Below are 23986 nucleotides of genomic sequence, written 5' to 3'. Positions count from 1 at the left end.
AAGGGTTCATTGCACCATCTGAGCTGAAGATCCTTAGAGGCTTCTCTCACAACTGTCCTTATCTCAGTGTCTGTGGGTGAGACATTCTTCAGTCCATGAAAACTCTCTTAAGCTAATAAGGCACTGTGCAGCGTATGTGATGTTTGCTATTTATAAACCTGATTGGTCCCTGCTCCAGCTCCTCAGACCTCACTGCTAGTTAATTAATGGCTATTTGGAAAGAAGGTTCAGCAGAGAAGACAACAGCAGCACCTCAAGAGACTGGCAAATAGAGGATTTTGCTTGTTCTCTGCGCAACATACCAACTACTCCGTTTGCTTAGTACTCTGTTATGTTCCCATGTGAACACATTTTTGCGTAATAACTTATCCTAGTCTGCCATAGTAGAGGCTTTCTTCATTCTCTCCCGCCCTCTGCTTCTTGAACTACAGCCGCTGCTTGTGTTAAAATTGCCATCTTTGAGGTGTGGCATCCACAGAAGTATATGAAGTACATCCAGCAGCGCTTGCAGAAGTGCACTTTTTTTCCATTCTCTTTCCCCACAATCTCTTAATTCCTGTTACTCTGGGACCACAGTATCGTTTGTGGAGATACTGAGTATTGGCTGACCCTGCTTTTTACGTCCTGTTGCTGGAATCACCCCACCGGAACTGCGCGTCTTTGTGGTGAATGTACAGCAGTGGAGGAATTAATAAACGTTACCAATAGCTTTGCACATACTGTGAAAGCACTAGTTTTGGCAAAATACTAAAATTTTCAGTCACTTTGCAAGAGGAATGAAAGTTCAGGTGTTTCTTGGGTTATCCCATTGGGTCGCTGCCAGGAATGACTAAAATTTTCAGCTGTTTCATGAAACGGTTGGCAAAATTATTAAAGACACTGGGAAACCTGGCATTATGGGCTCTCTGCTATGCTATTTTTGGTACGAAATCCAGCATCCTTTGTGGAAGATAGTGTTACATCAATATTTTACAGGTCAGAGTTATTAATAAACAGAAACAGTTCTCTGTATCCTTCTTTGCGGGCTCTGACTGCACCTCTTACCAGACTCTTTGACCTTCCCTGAGCTTTGTACCAAGTGGCTGGTTCTTCAATTGAGGTACCCCAAATGGAGTAGTCTTCCAGCTGAAGGGAAAAGATTGTGTAACATAAGTACAGGCTCTGCTCCTGTTTGTACACTCTGGTGTGATGATCATCTTTCTCAAGTGACATTGTTGACTTGAATTCAGCCTGTGACCCAGGGAGAGACCTTAGTTTCCTTTTCTAAAGAACGTCTACCTAGCCAGTTGTTCTCCATCCTGTATTGAGGAGTAATTCCTGAATTCTGTTAAGATCCAATTGAATCCGGCTTTTTTTTTTTTCCTGGCTGTTTCATTCATTTTTTTTAGGAAATTCATGTCAAGTCACTACATCAGGTTACTCTCTGGTCTTCAGCTGGATAGAGTTTTGACATAAACAGCTGGAGTAGCCCAGGTAAACGTGAAATGCTTGATGCAGCTATTGCAAAGTGAAGAGATAATATCCTCGGTTTTGAAAATAAGCATTAATTCTGCTGTTTGATATGTATTATTTGGGTTTAGGAGATAAACGCACAATGATAAAGTTTTACAAACAAATGTAGCATTGAGTAGTTTCCCGTGTTGTTCTGAGGTAATGGTTTCAAATGCCAGGGGATCAAACATGTCATTTTGTATGCCTGTTATTTTCTGGGATTTTTTTTGAAGTGACTGGATGTTTTAGTAATTTTGCAGATTGTCCAGTGTTACTGTAGCATCTAATAACCGTAGTTGGTGTAGCGTCTATAAGCTTTTTTTTTTTTCTCCTCCACGCTTGCAGAGTAAAGCAGTAAAGTTTTTCACAATCACTGCACAGACCATGGAGAGCTTTGCGAAGTCATTAAGTGAAGACATTAAACAGCAGGATTTGGATTCTGATGAGAATCAGTTTGTATTAGCTTTGGCAGGGATTGTAACAAGTAAGTTAATGTTATCTCTCAGAATAGCATTCCATGGGTACTGGGAATTTCTGTATTGCCTTATATGTACTGCTGCAAATACAGCTTTTCAAAGTCAGGTGTTTAGTCAATGTTGATATCTTAGGTGACTTCCTAGTCTTTTGAAGTTCTAGCAGATTTTGTCATCGACACTTCTGTGAGGGATTGTACTGTCTGTGACATAGTCAAGGATGAGACGAGCAGAAGCCATTCAGTTCTGAAATTCCCTAACGCTTCCCTTCAGTCTGCTGTAAAATAAGGGCCATTTTACTAGCTGTGTGTGCTCACCTTAGTTTGTAAATGTCAAGCAGTTTACTTTCTGAATCACCAAAAATGCTAACGTCTTCAAGATGTATGAATTGCAGATGACGCGAGTAGATTGGCCCCATCTTAAGGTATGTGCTCAGCGTTTTGAAACTGCTTAAGAATTTTGTTGCTGCCAGGTGGACCTCACCTTCACTGTCCTGAGTCCATAGTGCTAAGAGAAGTAAAAGGTAATAAACCTGACTTGCATACTAAACATTTCTTTGTAGAGTCAGAAAATAAGTAGAAAGTCACAGATCTGTCTTAGTATGGCTGTCTTTGGCTTGGAAGGTTATGAGAAATGGGGTTGATACGTCATCTGCATTTTTGTGAAGCCGTGCAACTGTCAAAATGACACTAGTTAATGACATGATGCAAGACAAGATGAAATAGTGGGTATTTATACAACTAAGTGAATCTTGTATTAACAGCTTTTTTGAATGTATGATTTTAGGTGTTGTGGTGCCATTAAAGGTTTTGACGTAAAAACCAGCATGTGAAGCATTATGCCAAGGCAGGATTCAGTTCTCTCCAGTTGCTTCACTGAAAAAAAACCAAACCAAAACAAAAAAAACCAAACCAAAACTCAAACCCAAAAGCATAGCAAAAGTAAAGTTTGAACAAAGGAAATGTTTAAAGGCTTGAGAGAGTGGGGATTGTTGGGGTTCTACGTCAGGAGGAATCAGGATGGTGGAACAAAATCGTGCTTCACTGCTGATAGAAGTTTTGCCAGTGAATTTGATAGTCCCAAGATTTCTCTCTTTGTCTCTGTAATTTGGGAAAGAGGTTGCTGAAACTCAAATGTGATAAAGGGTACAGTCAGACGAATGACGTAGAAGGTACCAGTTTAGTCCTCCTAGTTACGCTGTAAAGTAGTATTGCACTAGAGAGCTATATTAAAAGAACACTGAGGAGGTCAAGAAGTGCCAAGTATCTAGAAGTTAGAAAACACCAGAACAGAAGTTTTCAGTGCAGTCTTAGCACAGCCCAGCGTGCAAAAACATTGCAGTAACTGCCCAGTTATGTGCTGTGTCCGTAGTGCCTCTGCTTATTCTGAGATTAAAAAAGGCATCATGGTGTACCTGCATGGGAGAGAGAACCTGAGACTGCATGGAAATGGAAGAACTTTGTCATGCAGCAGATCCCCAAACTTCCCCTGAATGGGAGGCCAGGGAGCTAGGTTCTCTCACTAGTTACATACACCGTGCTTCACGCATTTGGAGGAGGCTTGGCCAGGTGCACAGTACAAAGAAGCTCGAGTTGCTGGAAGATACCCCTTGCACATAAGGATACCCTAAAGTATGGGGCAAGCATAATGGGAAATATTAAGGGAAAGTCTGCTTTGGAACAGTAGTCTTTGGAAATATTTTTGCCTTTTGGTTTGTGAATAACACAGTGCTTGCAGAAAGGTAGGAAAAGAGCTTTTGAGTAGTCATCCACAAGAGTTTTGGTTGTGTAACGTGCCCAGTATATTGGATTGAGCAATTGTAAAGCAATCAGCAATCTAATTTCTTTAAAGTGGGACCTATAATGGTCAGCTTTGCTTCAGTGCCACAGTATTTGCAGACAAATCCAACCTTTTGTTTCATAATTCAGAGTTACTATATGGATACTGGGCACCCTGGATAAATATTTTAATTACCAAAGTAGAATTATGAAGGAGTTTGACCAGTATAATTTACTGCTTCAGTATTTGCTATGTAGATTATTATAGTTTGAAGTTTATATAGATGCCATAGTTCATTCTTCACAGCTGATATATCTTTTTAGTGGTCCTGATAGTTAGCATAAACTTTTATCTGAAACATGTTTTTTATTGTGATGTTTTCTGTTCTCTCACAGATGTGGCTGCGCGGGCATGTGGCCGTGAGTTCTTGGTTAGTTCAAGTTGTGAATTACTGAACACAATGATGCACCTCCTGGGAGACATGAAGCCGGGACTCTGTACCAAATTTAAAGTGTATGATGACTTTTTTTTTTCTTTCAAATGAAATGCATTATCTTACAGTGTAAGTCACAGTGATGACAGCAGTTTTCCCTGTCTCCCATTATTTCCTTTCCTGGAGAGGAAACAGAATTTTTTAAAACTCTTTTCACAGCGTTTCTTGCAGATATACCAAACTTGGCTAGAAGTCTAGTTTCATTCAGGTTTTGTGTCTCTTCAGAAGCCTCTTAAGCACCATAATATTATAGAGATGAGCAGGGGTAGAATCATAGAATCATAGAATGGTTTGGGTTGGAAGGGACCTCAAAGATCATCTAGTTCCAACCCCCCTGCCATGGGCAGGGACACCCTCCACTACACCAGGTTGCCCAAAGCCTCATCCAACCTGGCCTTGAACACTTCCAGGGATGGGACATCTACAACTTCTCTGGGCAACCTGTTCCACTGCCTCACCACCCTCAGAGAGAAAAATTCTTCCTTAGATCTAATCTAAATCTGCTCTCTTTTAGTTTAAAGCCATTGCCCCTTGTCCTATCACTACACACCCTTGTAAAAAGCCCTTCTCCAGCTTTCCTGTAGGCCCCCTTTAAGTACTGGAAGGCTTCGGTAAGATCACTCCAGAGCCTTCTCTTCTCCAGGCTGAACAGTCCCAACTCTTTCAGCCTGTCTTCATAGCAGATGTGTTCCATCCCTCGAATCATCTTCGTGGCCCTCCTCTGAACCCGCTTCAGCAGCTCCATGTCCTTCTTGTGCTGGGGCCTCTAGAGCTGAACACAGTATTCCAGGTGGAATACTTAGGAGGGGGTTGTGAGTTGAGGGTCAGATAAGGCAGGTGTGAGGTCAGATTTTAAAACAGAGAGGATGTGGGAAATGTGCACTTGTATATATTCCCTTCCAATATGAAGACTGTAAAATGCTACATCTGCTGAGTGAAGAAAGTGAGTTAGGTATCTGCTAAGAGCAAAAATTAAATTAGTTTATGCTACTTCGTAGCCTGAAGCACCATGCTCTTATGTTTTTAAAAGGTAATGCCTATAACGGGACCTTGTGATACAGCGTTGTAAAGAAAAGGGCATGTTACACAGTTCAGATGCTGGAAAAGTTGTACTTTCCAGCTGATGGAGAGATTAAATAAACTATTGTCTTTGCCTTTTTCTCAGAACTGTTGCAGGCTGAGGATATATGGCCTTGACCAAGCAAATTACTGTGGCTTAATGAGTACTTGCTCATCCGCTAAGCTGTGGACACTTACCCTGTGCACCTGGTTAATTCGTTCATGAAGATGGCTTAAGCCTGTGTGCTGTTTTTTTCGTAAATGGAACACACACACAGAGACACACACATAACTCGTACGCAATCCAGCTGTCACAGCTTAGCTGACAAACAGCAACCCTGTCAGCCGCAGTCACTTGACTGCGTCCGTACACGCGTTTAGGCAGGTTGTACGTGAGCGGCGTGGAATCAGGCTCAGTCTTAACTTTGGATAGGTTTTATCTTGTCTAGCTTCAGCTATCAGAAAGCTAGATGTCAAGCGTCTGCCAACTGTCTGGGCTTCTTCCCACAGTCAGTGGAAAGAGATGGTGGTGTCAGATGATTGCTTGCTCAGCCCGTGTTGGGGGGAACTAGTTGCCCCCCAAAGGTGCTTGCCTTTCCCCACTGGGTAGTGAGGGGGAGGCTGAATAGCCCACGCTCTAAGTAGTGGTTAGATACTTCGATGTCAGTCATTTACTGTGATTCCCAAGTGTTGGTCTCGAATGTCGACACTCAAAATAGGGGTAGTTAACTGTTGCAACAGTGTTTTTTTTTTGTAAAAAAAGATTTGTATAAGAATCTCAACTTAAGAAAGAAAAGGTAATTTGTGCCTTCGTGTGTATAATAAAAAAAAAAAAGTATGAAAAGAGGACCTATACTGTTTTGAAATCTGTACAGAAAAGAAAAATTACAAGAGGACTTTATTTTGAGAGGACAAGGGAGAGGAAAGTGTTCCTAAACACACACGCGCTGTGAATTTCAAGTGGATGTGGGTCTGTGGGTCCAGATAGATTATTTTTGATAACTTCAGGTTGTATTAAAGTAATTGGACAATGTAATTGGATTTGAAGGCCTTCCTTTTGAATTGATGTTTTGGGTGTTTTTAAAATTATATTTCAAAATCTGCCTGCTTTGCAGAAGACTTGGATGCCATACAGTAATGCTGATAAAATAACCATAAAATGATCCCATGAAATGGCTAGGGATTTGACAGGGGCCAGCCTCTTAGGCTAACTAATTGAGTGAAGCCTGAAAAAGAGGTTGCACAAGGTATTTGGTAAGTGAGAAACGTTAAGCATATGTTACAATAGCTTGAATTCAGTGCAGTGATAATGTTTTCTGATGTTCCACAGAACCCACAATTTTTTTTTCTTGCTTTGAACTTGCCATTTGATAAAAACATTGCTGTATTATGACATTAGAGCAAATGCCAGAAAGGAGATTTCTTCATGGCCTTGTCATGGAACAAGGGATCCTAATTTGCTCAAATGTTTTAGTGCAAAATGTTTCCTCTGAGTTTGCCTTTCATGACACTAGATCTCTTTCCTGTCTTTTTTGGAGATTTTCCATTCTCCCAGCCCAGCAAAGAAGGGGTTTGGGGGTGACTTTTTTTTGTTTGTCTGTTTTGTTTTGTTAATTTTTCTCTGCTTGTAAGGTGTTTTAGCTGCTTGTTAATCTCAAATAACGAACACTTTCATAAGCAAATGTATCAGAAGAACTCTCTTTCCTCCCTTCTGTAAGGAACATATGACAGTACAAAATGAAAGACAACTGTGAGATAGGATATATGATAGTCAGCAGAAATTGTAGTGAAATTTCAAAGTTATGTATAGACAGACTCTGGAGTAATTATAAACATTTACATACATATACATACATACAGACACATTCTTAAAACTGTACCTCATGGATGAAAATGTCTGTATGTTTTTTTGGAAATGTTATGTGGTTTTCTCAAAACATCACCATGGTATTACATGGAAGGACATAACCAACTTAAAATCAGTTAAAGAAAATATTGGCGTATTGTTTTCAAGCATATGTTTGTCCTTTGCTCAGTTTTGAGGTTTTACAATTCTTTTCTAGCTTTTATTTTTGGAAATATTTTTCTTTACTGTGTGACAAATCAGGGGAAACTATGAGTCTAATTCTACACACAGCAGTATGAAACAAAGCAAGCTGATAGAGAGGAATTCTTTTTCCTCTTCTAGTTCTGCCAATCCTGTGTTTTATTTCTACAGGTATATAAATAAAAAAATCAGAGGGAAAAGCTGTCATTTATTCTAGCAGTGCTACAATATCTGTTGTAGTCTATGAGTATGTAATAAATATATCCAAGGCATGTATCTGAGTGCTGGGACAGAAATCTTGTGGGTGCCTGTGCTTTTCTGAAACAACAGCGGTGTGAAAGACTTCAGGTTTTCTTCTCATTGGTATAGGGTTTGTTCAACACTTGTAATTGTTAGTCAATAAACATTTACTCAATTGTTCATAGTTATAGTTACATTTTTAGGAATCTTAAACCTTGCTGGTGTAGCAGTTGAAAGTAACCAGTAAAAATACGTGCTTTAGTATGTATTGGTGCATTTTATGAACTAATCCCTTGTATTACTCAGACAAGAAGGGGCTTTAGCTTTGCTTTTATTTCTAGATTTTAAAGCAAGCATTGACAGATATAGTAGTACAAGATGTTAATTAAATTTGGCTTGCCTAAGTAGGAAGACTATGAAGTGCATAATTAGAAAGCTTCCATGTTTAAAAAAGAAAACAAAAACACAAAAGAAACAAAAGTATTGTTTATCCAGTAATTGTGTCAGGTTTGCTTCAATAAGCACTTTTGCAATAATTATTGCAAAAAATACTTATTAGAATATGCGAGTACTAGAGGTGAAGGTGATATAAAGGGCCTGGAAATGCTTCTATGTTGTGCTCGGGTGAGTGTGTTTAACTGGTAATAATATGCTACTACATTGGCTTGTGAGATGGGTTATGTCATCTTCTGACACTCCAAAACCACAGCACTGGTGATCCCTGGATCACCACCACCAGTCACTTTTGTCTGCACAAAGCAAAGTGTAATAAGAGTAAAAGCATAGCAGTAACTTTTTACATCACTTTATTTCTAACTGCAAATGTCAAACAGATTAAGGATGAAAGGCGTTGTCAAGAAACGTTAACGCTTTCCATTATAAGGTACTGTTTTATTGATCGTTTTCATTCTAGCTGATTATAGGTAATTATGGCTGTGCTGCTTTGTCAGGGCTTGGGTTCTGGAAGTCAAGTAAAAGCTGCAGATGCTGTTTGAAAAAAAGCATTTTACAGGCTTTACAAGCTGCAATTTCAGTTCCACAGCACCCCTCACTGCTTGTCAGTGGCCACTGATGCAGCAGATTTAATAATATACTATTTTTTCTTCCTACTGCTTACAAGCCTAGGTGAGCAAACTCACAGTGGTGCAGCACATAATATATTAAGTTGTGCCTCTTACAACTCAGTTTAGTCTGCAGTGGCTTACTTTCCTTTCCTGCTTTCTGAAGGTATGCATGGAGACTGTGTGAAAGTCCGCTGGTGGCATAGTAGCTTAAGCCATGAGAACTCGTTTGAGAATAGGATGCGAGGTGTGAAGTCCATTCAGAATAATATTATTTCCCTTGTGTTTGGAAATGGTGGCAGTGCTGTGACGCACAGGTTTATCGCAGTCATGCGAGGCAGGAGCCACCAAGCTGGCCCCAGAATGGAGGGGAACATTCCAGCCTGTTCCCATTTCTCTGTAATTGGTTTGTGTGCAACCCAGCACCCCACTGTGAATGGGTACGATGACATGTTCCTTAAACGTTGGAAGAGCCCTGCTTCATTCATCTTCCCTTTTCATTGTCCAGAAAATTGACTTGGATGTTACCATCTTTGAAAAGAAAGAAAATTGAAAGTAATAGTATCCATCATAGCACATCATAAAGTGCAGCAATGCCCTTTCCCCCCAGCTATTGCACAGCTGTAAAGATGATCTGCATAAAAGACAGAACAGGAGAATATTGCTAGAAGGGTAAAACAATTTGTAAGACAACTTTTGACTCCAGATTATGGCTCTTTTTCTAGGCACATCAAGGACCTCTTGGCTCAAAGTTCATGGTACATCAGTGATCTGATTCTAAAAGAGGCCGAGCATTAGTTTGTCATGTTAATGTCAGTGAGGTTTTTGTCTGGCTGCTTTCTAGTTTTGCGTATCAGGTCCTACTCCTACTGGAAGTAAGAGGGAAATTGAAACAATTGGCATTAAGCTCACTGAGACTCTGCTTAGCTGAAAAAGAGCTTTATCTACTAAACTCGTAAAAACTTGTATCAGCAATGTGGAAAGTGGTGTAACAACATCAACATTAAATGTTTGAAAGCAGAACTTGCTTCAGGGGATACTGCAGGAGAAGGTTTAATCCCAACAAAATCCTCTGCATAGAGTATTAGTGATAGGATAGATTTGGTAAGGGAGACTCATTTTGAGCCCCAAGTTACCACACTTGTCTGACAGTCGAAAGCAGTTGAAACTAAATTTTGACCCAGTCACTTTATCTGCATGAAGAGGCAGAGCTGCCGTTCCTGCGTGCAGCTGTCTGTACCTTACAACATTGCCTCAGCTCTGTTGTGGCTAAGGCTGAGAGGGTACCTGTAGTCAAACCCACTTGCCCTGATGGGTTTCAGATTTTGCGGGTTATTGATCATACTGAAACTTTTCATGTTTGCAGTAACTTCAGTGTGAGCCACTGTGGCAGAAGCCGGTGGGATCGACAGGTAGAGCAGTCCTTTAAAATGCAGAGCTTTCTCCAGCCTACCTGGTTTTCTCTCTATAGAAAAGTTGAGACTTTGATTTAATTTATAACCTTTTATGTATGCAGCCCCAAAATGGCTAATGAACTGTGTGTTTTAGGAGGCCGATAAATTAGGACGTCTAGTTTTGGAAGCTTTTGAAAATGTGGCTGAAATGAATGTATACTTACTATGTGTATTTTTATTTTGTCATTTACACACAGACATGCAAGGGACAGTCTTGGTTTTGGTTTGTCAGAGATGTCATCTTAGGCTTTTTTTTTTCAATGCTCTATTAAGGAAATGTTCTCTAGCTGCCAGGTCGTAGACCTTCTCTGTTGCCTAGAAATCAGGATATGGTTTCTGTCCTTCATCAACATCAATGACCATAATAAAAGACTGAAAGAAATAATATTCTGGGGGAAAAAAAAAGAAAAAAATAATTATGGCTCTGAGTGGGCCCAAACATTATTTGGAAACAGTTTTGAGGAGATGCGAGTGAGAGTACCATTTGGCCTGTGTTATCCTGGTGTTGATCTATGCTAAGACAAAAGTACAGTTCACAGCCAAATTGAATTCCAGTGTTACTGACTTTAAAAAAAGTAATTTTTTTCACAGCAGAGTCTCACTTGATGGCCCAGATCATATAGTCCTGCCCGACTGCGAGGGGCTGAGAGAGCAGGCAGGGCAAGCCAGTTCTCTGCCTTGCACCCGTAGGAGAAGGGACGAGTCTAGTTTAGGAGGGAGTGTGCTAAGCTGAGCTGGGACTACTAATACCTTCCTTTTCCCTCCTTCAGGCCTATCCCCCTCTTCCAAATGCTTCCATAGACGTAGTAGCTTTCCCTGCCAGTGGAGAGAGACTACATTGGTGTTTGCTGCACACTGGCCATGTATTGCATCTGTTTCCATGGGCAGAAGGAACAGGAGGATGCTTGAAAGAGGATGGCATAAGTGACGCGTCCATGTTTCAGCTGATGAGGGTCAGTGTACAGAAAGGCCGGTGATGCACAACCTGCGGAGCAGAGACATCCTTTGACGTCGTTTCTAGTACTTGGTGCAGTCTTGCTTTCTGTGTTTCCTAGGGGCCCTTTCATTTGTCAGGGCAAACGTCTTCTTTGAGATGATAGTCTGCCCAGTGGGGATTGTTGCTATGAAAGCTCTATGTAGTGGTTTTAGGCTGATCCAGCAACTAAAACTCACACAGTCTCTCCTTCTCCAGTAAAGTAGAGAGGAGAGAAAAAAAAAAAACCAAAGGGACTGAGGGTTGAGACAAGAACAGAGGGAGCACCCACCAACCATGGTCCTGGGCAAAACAGGCAGAGCTTTTCTCAAAGCAAAACAGTTTATTAATGATTACTTAGAAGGACAAAGGGAAACAAAAACGGATTACTTGAGAGGACAGAAAGAAACAAAACCAGATCTTAAAACCGACACCTTCCCCCGCCTCCCTTTCCTTTTCCTCCCGGCTCTACCTCCTCCCCCCAGCAGCACAGGGGGCAGGGACTGGGGGAGTGCAGGTCAGTTCATTCCATGCTGTTACTGCTGCCTCTTTCTTAAAGGAGAAGGAGTCCTTACACCCTTTTCCCCTGCTCCAATGGATCCCCTATCCACGAGGAAAATCCACAAACTTCTCCAGCATGAGTCCAGCCCACTGGAAACAATCCTTCCCCACAGATTGCTCCGGTGTGGGCTTTACCACAGTCTCGGGTACTTAGGGAGCTGTAGCCACTCGCTCCGGCGTGGGTCGTCACGCAGACTCCAGATGCCTCTCCGCCTTGCCGTGCACCCCAACACGACCATCCTCAGGCTCAGGCATCTTCTCCCCACGGGCTGCGAGTGGGTCGCTGCTCCACCGAGGCCGTCCTGGTTGCAGGGGGGCCGCCTGCTATCTCACCATCAGCCGCAGGGGAAACTCGGCTCCGGCACACCTCCTCCCGCTCCATCCTCACTGACCTGCTGTCGATGCAGCTGTTTCTCTCAGATCTCAGTCCTCTCCAGGTGAACTCAGCCCAGTGGGCAGCCCGGGAGTGGGGTGCCCCTGAGTTCCCCAGCTGGCTCCGCCGCCGCCATTCTCTGTGGGCGGCGCCGGCCCGACGCAGGCAGCTGCCCGGCCGGGAGCCAGGGAGCGGGGGCAGCGCCCTCCTCCCTTCTCTGCTCGCTCCTGGGCGAAGCACCTTTTCCGGTTCCCTTGTCCTGACTTAAATAGGGCAATTCGCAGAGGCGCCCTATTGGCTCAACCCCGAGGGGGATGGCAGTCTGATCTGGTGGCCAGAACTAAGTCTAACCCGGTTCCAAAACCGGGGAGGTCGCAGGGAGTAAAACCCCTCTCCTGCCACCAGAACCACCCCCCCTCCACATCAAACCATGACACTCTATTATAGTATTGATTCTGTGGTCATGTAAAGCCAAGTCCTGGTTTTGCACATTTCATGCAATAAATCTCATGGAGTTTGAGGAGACTTTCTTACTGTCACATGGGATATTTTTCCATATGTTTGAAATACATGATTTCACAGTAGAAACAAGATTTTGCACAACATTGCTTATATATAATTTGAGACTTGTCTCTTTTATCAAAATATAAATTATTAGAATGGGGTTCTCCATCACTACATGCTTGGCATAAAGAGCAAAAAATGCCAAAACATGTAAAGAAGTCAAAGGATGTCACATCTTTTTTTCTTTCAATTCTAGGCTAATGCTAATGTCACTTTACAATGTGAGTATCAACTTGAAAGGCTTGAAGTACATCAGTGAAAGTCCAGGTTTCATTCCTTTGCTTTGGTGGCTGTTGAATGGTAAGTTACTCTTAAGAATCTTGTAAATTGTGACTTTGGGGATTGTAGATTGGCAGTAGGTGTTGCAAATAACAAAACAGAAATTTGTATCTGTAATGTGATTGTGTATAGCTTTTGTTAGATTAAAAGTAAACAAAAAGGGCAAATAGCTAGAGGGAGATGATGTGCAACATTTGCATTCCCACAACATTTGGCATTGAATGCAATATTCCGTTAATTTAAAATTTATGGATGGTAGTATTAAAAACAAGGAATGGAGAAATTTGATGAAGTGGATTAAAAAAAGCCACCTGTATCTTCATGTATGAATTTTAAAATAAAACCTGAGGGGAAAATATGTGTCAGATCACTACTATTTAACAAAAGAAAATGTAACTGTATTCTGTCACGTTTTGGGGAAAGAAGCCAGCCTCTCTAACTATGCTCACCCGTGACTAAAGTGACCTCTTCTACTACTCAAGAGAGGCCTTGTGCTCTAATAGGATTTGGGCTTGCTGGGCTTGAGTACTATTCCCAGCTTTGCCTTTGGCCAGTGCAGGACTTCAAGAACGTCAAGGACTTCTGTTGCCACTGTCAGGTACGAGTGACATCAAGGCTCTGCTCTTTGCTCTTTTGGAGGCATTGAATCCCTGTGTAGGAGCCAGCAGAGATTGATGTTACTAGTGTGCGTTGGACTTGGTTGGCAGCTGTGCATACAGCTTGTAAGGGATGGTGAGGCCTGCATAAGGACAGAGCCATGACACTGTCTTGCCTATGAACTCCTAAACTTGCTCTGTCTTGACTTTCTCAAGTGTTTTGTTGCTTGTCTGTGGGAAGATTTTAGTGTGCAGTTCATAGGACTGAGGAAATTAGTCATCTCAGCACTGTGCTGCTCTGCAAAATGCTGTTAAAATACAACTAGTAAATACTAACAGCAGCTGATGTGAGAGAGGTTGCGTCTGCTTTTTCAAGGAATTAATTTGATATTGAAGTTTTGGTAAAGCTTTGATTTGGGCTGATAAACTGGAAGCTACTTATATTTCACAAGTTCCCTCAACTGTTTTACAGAAAATGTAGGTACTTGTGCTTTTTACCAAATAATTTACTGCTTTGCAGTGCCATAGGCTTACTCTTCAGAGATCTCAGAAAATTAAGTAAACCTTTTAAAGGCTGTTGGAAAACACCCATTTTATAGGTTTTTTAATACAGTTTGAGAAAAATTATATTCTCGGAGAGCTCTGAACACATAGAATGAATGGCATAGGCATGGTCCTTTGTTTTGCTGTGCTTAGAAACGTAACATATGTTACTCCAGATTTTCCTTTTACTTTATATTTGGCTAATATATATGTCAGCTGTTGTTCCAGGGGAAAAAAAAAAGACAAACTCAAACCCAAAACACCCTCAAAAACCCTGTCTGAGTTCCCAAATGTACCCTTCTAAATGTTGTGGTAATACAAAGAAACTATTTGTTTGATGCAGTCTGTTGTTTGAAGAAGTCTCCTAGGTCACATAAGAGGATGAAATGTGGCACAGTTATAATTAATTTGCAGCTGCTAATGGAAGTAAGAAATGCAAAGGCTACTCTGCATTTTGAAAGTGTTAATTGCGTATGGTGCGATTGTAGAAGGAAGGACGGGAGTGGCTAATTCCTTCACTCTTTGATAATAGAGTTCTCCAGTTAGAGCAAAGGAGGAAGATTCTCAAATAAACCACATCTGCTGTTTCAGATTTTTTACTTTAGAGGAAGTCTGCTTATTGTCAAGGGTGATGGCTGACTTGTTTGTATTACCAGATGAGAGGTCAGATCCAAGACATGATCTTGTTCCCATCATTTTGTCTGAGCTCTCTGTAGTTTTATCTACATTTAATCTATTTGTAAACTTTTCAACTTGCAAAACTCAGTAGCTTCCTCCCACTCTTGTTCCTTTTGTGTTTCTGTGGCCAGCATCTTCAGCTTCTGCTAGCCGTGATTCAGCTTAAAAACACCTGGAGCTGCTACATCATCAGGCCTTAACAGTTTTTTCCATGCAAGAGAGCAGAGCACTACACTCTGCTGGCAGGGTATCCTGTATATGCTGCCTTCCTGCAGGAAGCTTCTTCAAAGAGTGTTTTGATTAAGGCTTATGAGATGATTCAGCTTTCCACAGTTCTGTAAGCTTTTATCAGCATTCCCACTGAGAGAGGCCCCAGAAATTGTCCTCTGACTTTTTTTTTTCATTTTCAGAGAATCATCCTGTTTGCTTTTCTGTTGTCAATCTACAAGTGTCTGTGACCTCAGCCTATACATCAAGGCCGTTTTTCTCCCACTGGCTTGTATGAGTTGATAAATCCCTTACATTCCCTGTCTGAATTCTCAGTCTCTGCCCAGTCTTGTCCCTTGAAGAAGAATGTCCTTCCCATTAAGTGAAGAGAGCAAATCATTAACTTAATTTTCTTTATTCCCCTTTGTTGTATCCAAAGCAAAGAGGGATTTGATTCAGGTTGTCTAGCAGGCTTTTTGAAGAGACAGAAATATGCCTTGACATTGAATACACAAATGGTAAGAGAAAGGAGGAAAATCTAATAAAGATTTCTAGTGGAGTAAGAATGTTAACAGCAAACTGGGTTCGTCTGTCCTGCTGTCTTTGGAAAATTTGGATGAGCCAGTATGACTTCACACTCGCTTACAAGAATGCTTATTAGCTCTTTCTACTGGAGGCTATACAGATAATAGGAGAAAAACAAATGTTTGACACACTTTTTGAAGGTAATGCAGATCTCTGTAGTTTTAGCACTTTATGCGGTGGTCTGTTTTTTGCTTTCTTTTCCACCTTTTTAAACAGTGTCTAAAAGATGGGCACTGTTTCATAAGGAACACCGATCACTGAAGAAGATACTCTGATAGCTTACGTAGCTGTTGTATTCTTGCGTAGGTATCAGCTATGCCTACCCATACCTTCTTGGCCTGATGCCAGCATAAAACACGTGAACGATGACTCAGATTTCTGTCCGGGGAGCAGCTTGTGGGATCAATAGAGCTCTCTCCTTGTGGAGCACCATTTGTTTCCAGAGCAGCTGTTCCCATCTTGGAGAAAATAGGCAGCTTTAGTTTTCTCCGTCAGCTGTTGTCCCTGTGTTCATGTCTTGGCTAAGGGTTTCACATAACTTTTGGATTTAAAGAAGCCTTATCCTCAGCAACAGAAAAAGAAGTCATATAATTTTGGGTAGAAGCCTACCTGAGATTTGTCAGTGTTTTTTCTCATGCTTTACATCTATAGATGCGATAAGACTTTCATTCTATAATTCCCAAAGCAGTAGACTGGGACTTTTCTCTGCCAAGGATCTTCTGAAGAATAAGAAGACACAGTCAGCTCAGATATTAATAATAAAGACTAGATTTATGTTTTTCGTCTTTGATCATGCAGAACATCTACCAACAAATAAATGCTGGAGAAAATAGGTCTAGGCTCCTCTCTGTTTTTTGTGTTGTTTTATTTTACTATCCTGTATCTTTATTTTGATTTTTCCCACTTCTTTTTTTCTTTGAATGCAATTAAAAAAATTGCTCTCCTTGGATATATGAGAAAGTCTCTCTGAATTCCACACTATGTCAATGACATTTCTCATCTATATCTGGGAAATTGCGCCAGGTACTTCATTAAACAAAAGACAAGAGAAGTATGACTAATTTTAGATCTTGCCCTTCAGTTTCCTCCACCACAGTTCCACATGGAAATCTAACCTTGTTTATCCAAATTCTTCGCAAATGGCGGTCTCTATTATAAATGCCTGTATGAAGCACATTCTCATTCTGCTAATGGTGCCTGCAACCTTCGATATTTGCTTTTCATGACTAGACCTGAAGGTTTTTAATGTCTTGCTTTTCTGTTTGAATTGGTTATGTCTGTGAGTGTTTTTGAAAATTCAGGTTATTTGCATGGCAGCATGTTATTTAAAAGACATCTGGACAAACAGAACCCCCTATTTATAAACTGATGTCTGTATTAAAACAAAATTTTGGTTCTTAAATCAAAACCTCAGTTACTCAACAAGTGCTCAACAGTGTCATACAGTTCAGACTCTGAAACTAGTCTTAGAGAATTGCCCTTCTTGCTGTTTAAGACCACATCCATCTTCTTAAATGCAAAGATGTCAGCTCTGATGCAGAAAGCTAACTACTGTTAGCTGAGAGGCTGGAGGAGTGGCTGGGGGAAGTCCCACTGAACATTTTTCCATACTCTTCTCTAAGCAGCTACTGCAAACAATACTTGCCCAGACGGAGCTCCGGCTGGGCGCAGTGTGGCTGTCCTTGACATCTGAGCAGGCGTTTCTTGACCAGGTCCTTGTCCTGCCTCACAGCAAACTTGTACAAGCTGATGTTCTCCTAAGTAGCACAGTGTTTCTCCTTTTGTGAATATATGTAAGCAACCTCAACTCTGGTAAATGCACCTGTCAATGTAAATCATTACTTTGGTCTTACAGTATTACTCATTCAGTAGCTACCGTGGGAATCCTCAGAAGCCCAAGTTAGGATTGACAGGTGCTGTGCAATGTACCTAACAGCTCACCCACAGATCTGCCAGCTGCAGATCAACGTCTGTTCAAGCTCCTTTACACTTGCAGATCTTTAAGTACTGGTCAGGCAAATTTGGACCAAATTTGCTGCTTTGGTCTGGACTCTGGGAGCCTGTCTCAAGGATTTCCCTGATAAAAGCGTGACAAGCATGTGTCTGTAGGAGAGTGGGGAATTCTGGTTAGATAAACTCCGTGTCTGACAGTGAGAGCAGTCACCTGGCCAGGGAGGAGACTGAAGCAAACCCAGCTGTTACACAGGAGCTGGGGCAAATGCGTTGCATTTGTGTCCATTGGAATTGCAGCAGCAAAACTCAGGACTTTTTTCTGCCATGGTGTTCTCCCTGCTCCTTCTGCACTTAGTGTCTTTATTGCAGCATCTCGTCTCCTCAGACCTATCAGCATTATGAAAATGTCCAGAAAACTCTCTGCTGCTGCAGATACTGGCTCAGCTCCCCCAGCATCAGTGATGCAAAGAGATCTTACATGGGGCAAGCTGTGGCCCTGGCTCTCTCTTTTAGGCATGCTGTGAACATAGGTAGTCTGACAGGTTCATAAAAAGGAAGGGGGGAAGTGGCAAGTCACCCCTTCAATGAATTGACTGACATTAAGGACAGCTATGACAAGCATTTCAAATACTGCTCTCTTACATAGACATAGCTGTAAACAGCTTGCTGATAATAAATCTTGCATTCAGGTGGCCAGGGAATGGTAGGGGCACGTGTGAATTGAGTTCACACAACTCCGAGCCAATTGTAGATAAGCTGTTTAGCATTGATGTAATACAATCACTTAAACCCTGCTGTAGGGAATCGTTTGTCTGAGAGCGTGGTGCTAATGACAGATGTGACTAAAATCTGTCCACGTTACCAGTTGCTTTTGTCAGTGCCTGAAAGCCAGTGACATCAAACAGTAACGCTGGCAGCTAGCAGAACGTCAGCAAACTCCAACAGTTTCAACACCTTGTTAAAATTGCATCAGCATTTTGTGATGGTGGTAGGCTTATACCGTGCTTGGGATCCCCAGCTGAGGCAAGCAGCTTGATTTCTTCTCCTATTCTTCAGAAGTAATGGTTGTAGTTTTGAAATTTTAGTTGAAGAGATGTGTGTGGTAGTTGTTGGGAGGATATGATGCAGTGATTTGATTACAGCTAAAGGATTTTTTTTTTTTATCTTGTACAAACAAAATGTTATGCAGCTAGTGTAGAAAGGACAAAATCTGGAAGCTATTGAAATAAATATAATGCTGAATAATGAATATTACTTACATTTCTTCTTTAGACAGGATTTTTAGAAAAAATCCCTAATGACATTGGAGAGACAAGAGTAAGACTTCTAGGGTATTTTTTTTGAAATCCTCTTAGAAAACATGATTATCCTTAATAAGCAGTGTTCTCAAAACCGCATGTAATCCCAGGGGAGTATATTTTAAGGCATACGTATTTATTTAACCCGAAGCATCTCAGAATACATGCAAAACAATGGCAATCAGACGTGGAGTGCGTATTAAGTCATCTTCTGGTGCAGGATCATTTCCTTCCTTCCCTGTATGCCCGAGTGCCTAATCTGTTCTTCATTTGAGTGACTCAAGCCGTTGAGCTTCCCTGGCTGCTGCTGGAGGTTCTTCCTAGAACCTCTTTGCTCTTACTGGAAAATATTCTTGCTCGCCAAGCTGGAAATCATTTCCTGATCTCCTACGGATCCTAATTTTGTTAGCTCCCCTGCTAACACTTCTTCCCTGATCAATTCTTTACTTTCTACAGTCTTTAAAGACTTGCAAATAATAGTAACATAGATGCCTGTAACAGTATTAATAACAAAGCACTTTTCATCCAGGGATTTAAAACATCTTACATAGATGAAGCTTCCCAGCAGTACTGCAAGCCATTAAAAGTATTAATGGCTTTATTTTGTGGAGGAATAATGTCGCATGGAGGAAGATTGTAATGAACTACATAGATTTCACTCCCAAAAGCTTCTTTCTTCTTACCTATTTGGGCTATGGTTTGTAGCTGCTATTTCCGGCGAATAAACGTGGAATGATACTAAGTAGAGAGAAGAGAGGCAGGTGGTATGTGCTGAGTTTGAACATTATATCTGGCAAAAATATAGGAATTAAAAAAAAAAAAGACTGGCAAGCATCAAGACAAAAATGAAAGTATGGGAGGACAACTTCAAAGCTTTTAGTCATATTTTGATAAGGTCGGAATAAATCAGAAAACTAAAACTTGCACCAAAGTTTTTTCAAAAGAATTCACTGAAGTGTTGCTGCCCAAGAAATTCGACATAAAGTCTTGCTGTCTGTGAGGCTGAGTTGCAGCATTTCTCCATCAGTTATGACTGCTCATCACTCAGAAAATTGTACCTGCAGGTACTGTTGGAGATGATGATGGAAAGGAACTTGTTAGAGTCTTCAGCCCAGGTGACAGCGATAGGAGGGGCCGTGCTATGGGTATGGCCACTTCTGCAGGTTGTGCAGACTAATTATTTTTTGAAAATCCTGATTTGAACGTCTGAAGTTACCCAGTATGTCTGATAGCTAAGATTGTCATGGCACAGAAAATGCATGTTATTGTTTGGTTTTGGACAATTCCTGTGTCCTCAGATTATATCTTGCTTTCCTAATTTTCCAGGAGAAAGTAGAATTCCTTTCTTAAGAGGTTTATACTTTAAATAGGGAAGAAGGTACAGTAGAAAAGACCTACTTATCTCATTTACTGTTGGAAAATGGAGGAAGAGATAGTGCCTTGCTTGTGGGTGTAGATCACATATCACCATCTTTAATATTGTACTTCAGCCACGCGCTAGTGGGAATTACTTAAAAATTCCCATCTCGACAGTCAGTTTCGTGCTTAAAGTCACTGTCCATCACATTCCATTTTCTCCCCTAGATGCTTTCAACATTTTTCCTTACGATTTAATGAAAAATTCTCCTTAGTTCTTTTTCAGGTCATCAGTGTTAGATATTCAATAACCCAGGTAAGGAAAGAACTTGCCTCAGCCCACCAAATGCTTCCTCCAAACTCAGTACAGCATGGTTTATCGCTGCACTGCAATTACACTCCTTCAGTGAGATTTTGGTCTCTGTGGTGATTTTGTGTGTAGAGTGATCTGAATTAATTTTTCTCAACATTTCTGCACAACACTTTATCAAAAGCTTGCTGAAGACTAGATATGCTAATGACAAACACATAAAAAATGCATGGCATGTGGAACAAATAACTACTTCAGCCATAAAAGTATATGACACGTTTTCACTTGGAATATGCAGAATAGAGAAGTGCAAAAATGGGACTTTCTACCAGATGCTTTTGGTAAAGCTATAAGCAACTAAATGCAAATGGACTGTTGTGAACAATTAAAATATAATGCTCCTAATGTTTCAGTAATTAAAAATGCATCCTGTGATCCTAACAGTAGAGTTGTTACATGTCTTCCTAGCTTAAGCCCGTCAAAGGGCTTTGCTATATTTCTCTGACGTGTTCCCAAGCAGCAGTGCTTAGCTTCAGTACCCATTTCAATTTCACGTAGACTGAATTAAACACTTGGAAGGTTGATGCATCGTTACCAGAAAGTTTTATAAAGATTAATGCTTTATTGCACTTTGAAGAAATCTGAAGGCTTGTATAAAAAGAAATTAAAGAAAAGCCTGGTGATTTATTGCAGATTTGATTAGTTGATCTATTTGGTTTTTTAAGTCCGAATAGCCATAGGATATAGCTTGTTTTGTTCTTGAGTGGGATTGCATCCAACAGTACATCTTGGCTACTGACTGGGTAAATTCAAGTTGATAAATTCCGTGACTTATAGCATTTTCAACATATGAAGAACAAGAGAAGGGTTCCTGGTTATCTCTCCCTCCCAAACACTGCTGAGCACAAGCCGCTGAGGAGGGCAAAGATGTTGTTTCCACGTTCCTTCTAGCTGCCACCAAATGGCAGCTGTGAATGATGGCGCTTTAGTTATTCCCTGTCTGCCTGGTGGGTCATGAGGAATGGCACTGTAGAGCTTCAATACCACTTTCTTGGACTCGCTTCTAATAAGCACTGGATTTTTTCCTCCTCTACTTTTAGACCCAGATACAGAAGTTTGTCTTCATACTCTGCGACTCCTCCAGTCTGTGATTCTGGAGCCAGAAGTATTAGTCAAGTCAGCCTCTGAGATGCGTGATACTTTGCCATTTCAACGTATCATTACACTGTCAAGGAGCCGCAATGCAGATCTGCAAGCACTTGCAAAAGAACTACTTGAAGATCTTAAAATACTTGAGTATGAAGCATAGAAGAGCTCTATGACACCAACTGCTTACGTCTTTCCTATATTTTTATGCTGCAAGGGTTGTTGGAGATGGGCTTGACTGAAAAAACATCTGCCTAAGTTCCTCCAACAAAATCCTTTTGGAAATTAGGTAACCGAACTACAATATTTGGGAAAACGTGTTGGGTTTTAGCTGTCCAAATACAATCTTACGGGATCCGGTAGAGATGGGAAAGAATTTATTTGAGTAGGATTTTGTTGATAATGAGTTTCAAAAATGATCCAGGTTATGTTGTCTGTTTACCATATATAGAGAGTAAAGTAGTCATCTCATTCATTGATAATATATAGTTTATTGCAATGGTACATAATCCTTTTGGTCCGTCCTTAAGAATTACTGTACTGGGAGGAAAACCTTGTTGCTTTTCATAACTCTTCTATGTAGGAATGCATCCCAAGTTCCAGTTTTATTGTTGTTATTTCTCACCTCTCTATTTTAATAAAATTTAAATTCTATATTGTGTAACGGATTCTACTTTCAAAATTTGCATTCGGATTCACTCGAACTGCAAGTCAGCCTGGTCTGTGGCTGCTAGGCATACCAGAAACCAAGCCAGTGTTTTTTCAAAAGCCTCCCAAAAAGGAATCAATTACTGTTGTCCGTGGTATCTAGTAATGTGCTGAAGAGGCTAATATGAACTGCTTCTCCATCATGAGCAGCATTGCATTCCCTCACAACTGTAGTGTTTGTTAGAGGTTCTGTGTGCAACTTCCTTACAAACATTTATGTGCTTTGTATTGGTAGAACTTACACATTTTTTAGAAAAAAATAGCATCCATTTCTGTGATGACAGAAACACAGCAGAAATGCAATGCTGTGGTAGCAACTTCAGAATGGAAAAAGTTAGGTACCTCAGCTGCGAACTCAACGTATTAACAAAATACAATGTGGACTTCTAACCCAAATGTATAGAAAACACAAAGTAAACTTCATAGGATTTAGATATTGTGATTGGCAGACAGTTTCAGAGAAAGACCATTGTAAAATGTCTGAAGTTAAGGTATAGAATCGTAGAATCAGTTAAGTTGGAAAAGACCTTTAAGATCATGGAGTCCTACTGTAAACCTAACACTGCCCAGTCCACCGCTAAACCATGTCCCTCAGCACCACATCTACACATCTTTAAAGTATCTCCAGGGATGGCGACGCAAACACTTCCCTGTGCAGCCTGTTCCAATGCTTGACAACCCCTTCAGGGAAGAAATTTTTCCTAATTGACCTTTGAAGGTCCCTTCCAGCCCTAACCATTCTATGATTCTAATATCCAATCTAAACCTCCTCTGGTGCAACCTGAGGCCGTTTCCTCTTGTCCTATCGCTTGTTACTTTGGAGAAGAAACTGGCCCCTACCTCACGACAGCCTCTTTTCAGGTAGTTGTAGAGAGCAATAAGGCCGTCCCTCAGCCTCCTTTTCTCCAGTTTAAACAACCCCAGTTCCCTCAGCTGTTCCTTGTAAGACTTGTTGTCTAGACCCTTCACCAGCTTCATTGCTCTTCTTTAGGCACACTCCAGCACCTCAGTGTCTTTCTTGTAGGGAAATGCCTAGAACAGAACACAGTATCTGAGGTGCGGCCTCACTGGTGATGAGTACAGGGGAACAATCACTTCCCTAGTCCTGCTGGGTACACTGTTTCTGATACAAGCGGGATGCTGTTGGCCTTCTTGGCCATCTGGGCACAGTACTGGCTCATATTCAGCTGTCTGGTGACCAACACCTCCAGATCCTTTTCCACTGTGCGACTTTCTAGCCACTCTTCCCCAAGCCTGTAGCATTGCATGGGCTTGTGACCGAAGTGCAGGACCCAGCACTCAGCCTTGTTGAATCCCATACAATTGGCCTCAGCCCATCAGTCCGGCTTGTCCAGGTCCCTCTATAGAGGGATGAATCATCTGCACACTCAAGCAGATGAATGTTCCCACCCAACTTGATGTTGTCTGCAAAGTTACTGAGGGTGCACTCAATCCCCTCGTCCAGATCATTGATAAAGATATTAAACAGAACTAGCCCCACTACTGAGCCCTGGGGAACACCACTTGTGACTGACCACCAACTGGATTGAACTCTTCACCACAACTCTTTGGGCGCAGCTGTTCAGCTATTTTTTTTTACCCAGCAAAGAGTACACTGGTCCAAACCATGAGCAGCCAGTTTCTCCAGGAGAATGCTGTTGTAAACGGTGTTAAAGGCTTTACCAAAGTCTAGGTAAACAACATGCACAGCCTTTCCCTCATCCACTAAGCGAGTCACCTTGTCGTAGAAGGAAGATCA

The 23986-nt window shown here is 41.3% G+C and overlaps 1 protein-coding gene across 1 annotated transcript in view; it reads left to right on the top strand.

The window, feature by feature from the left end:
* Window positions 1-21682, top strand: part of HSF2BP (heat shock transcription factor 2 binding protein) — a 35836-nt gene extending 14154 nt beyond the window's left edge. Inside the window, exons 5-8 of the mRNA XM_086608404.1 lie at window positions 1837-1975; window positions 4139-4256; window positions 12765-12868; window positions 21474-21682. Coding sequence (XP_086464530.1) covers window positions 1837-1975; window positions 4139-4256; window positions 12765-12868; window positions 21474-21682 — 570 coding nt within the window. The remainder of the gene's footprint in view (window positions 1-1836; window positions 1976-4138; window positions 4257-12764; window positions 12869-21473) is intronic.
* Window positions 21683-23986: the final 2304 nt, after the last annotated feature.

This window comes from Tauraco erythrolophus, chromosome 1 (assembly GCF_009769465.1).
Source record: "Tauraco erythrolophus isolate bTauEry1 chromosome 1, bTauEry1.pri, whole genome shotgun sequence".
NCBI lineage: Eukaryota > Metazoa > Chordata > Aves > Musophagiformes > Musophagidae > Tauraco > Tauraco erythrolophus.
This window is presented reverse-complemented; position numbering and strand designations above follow the sequence as displayed.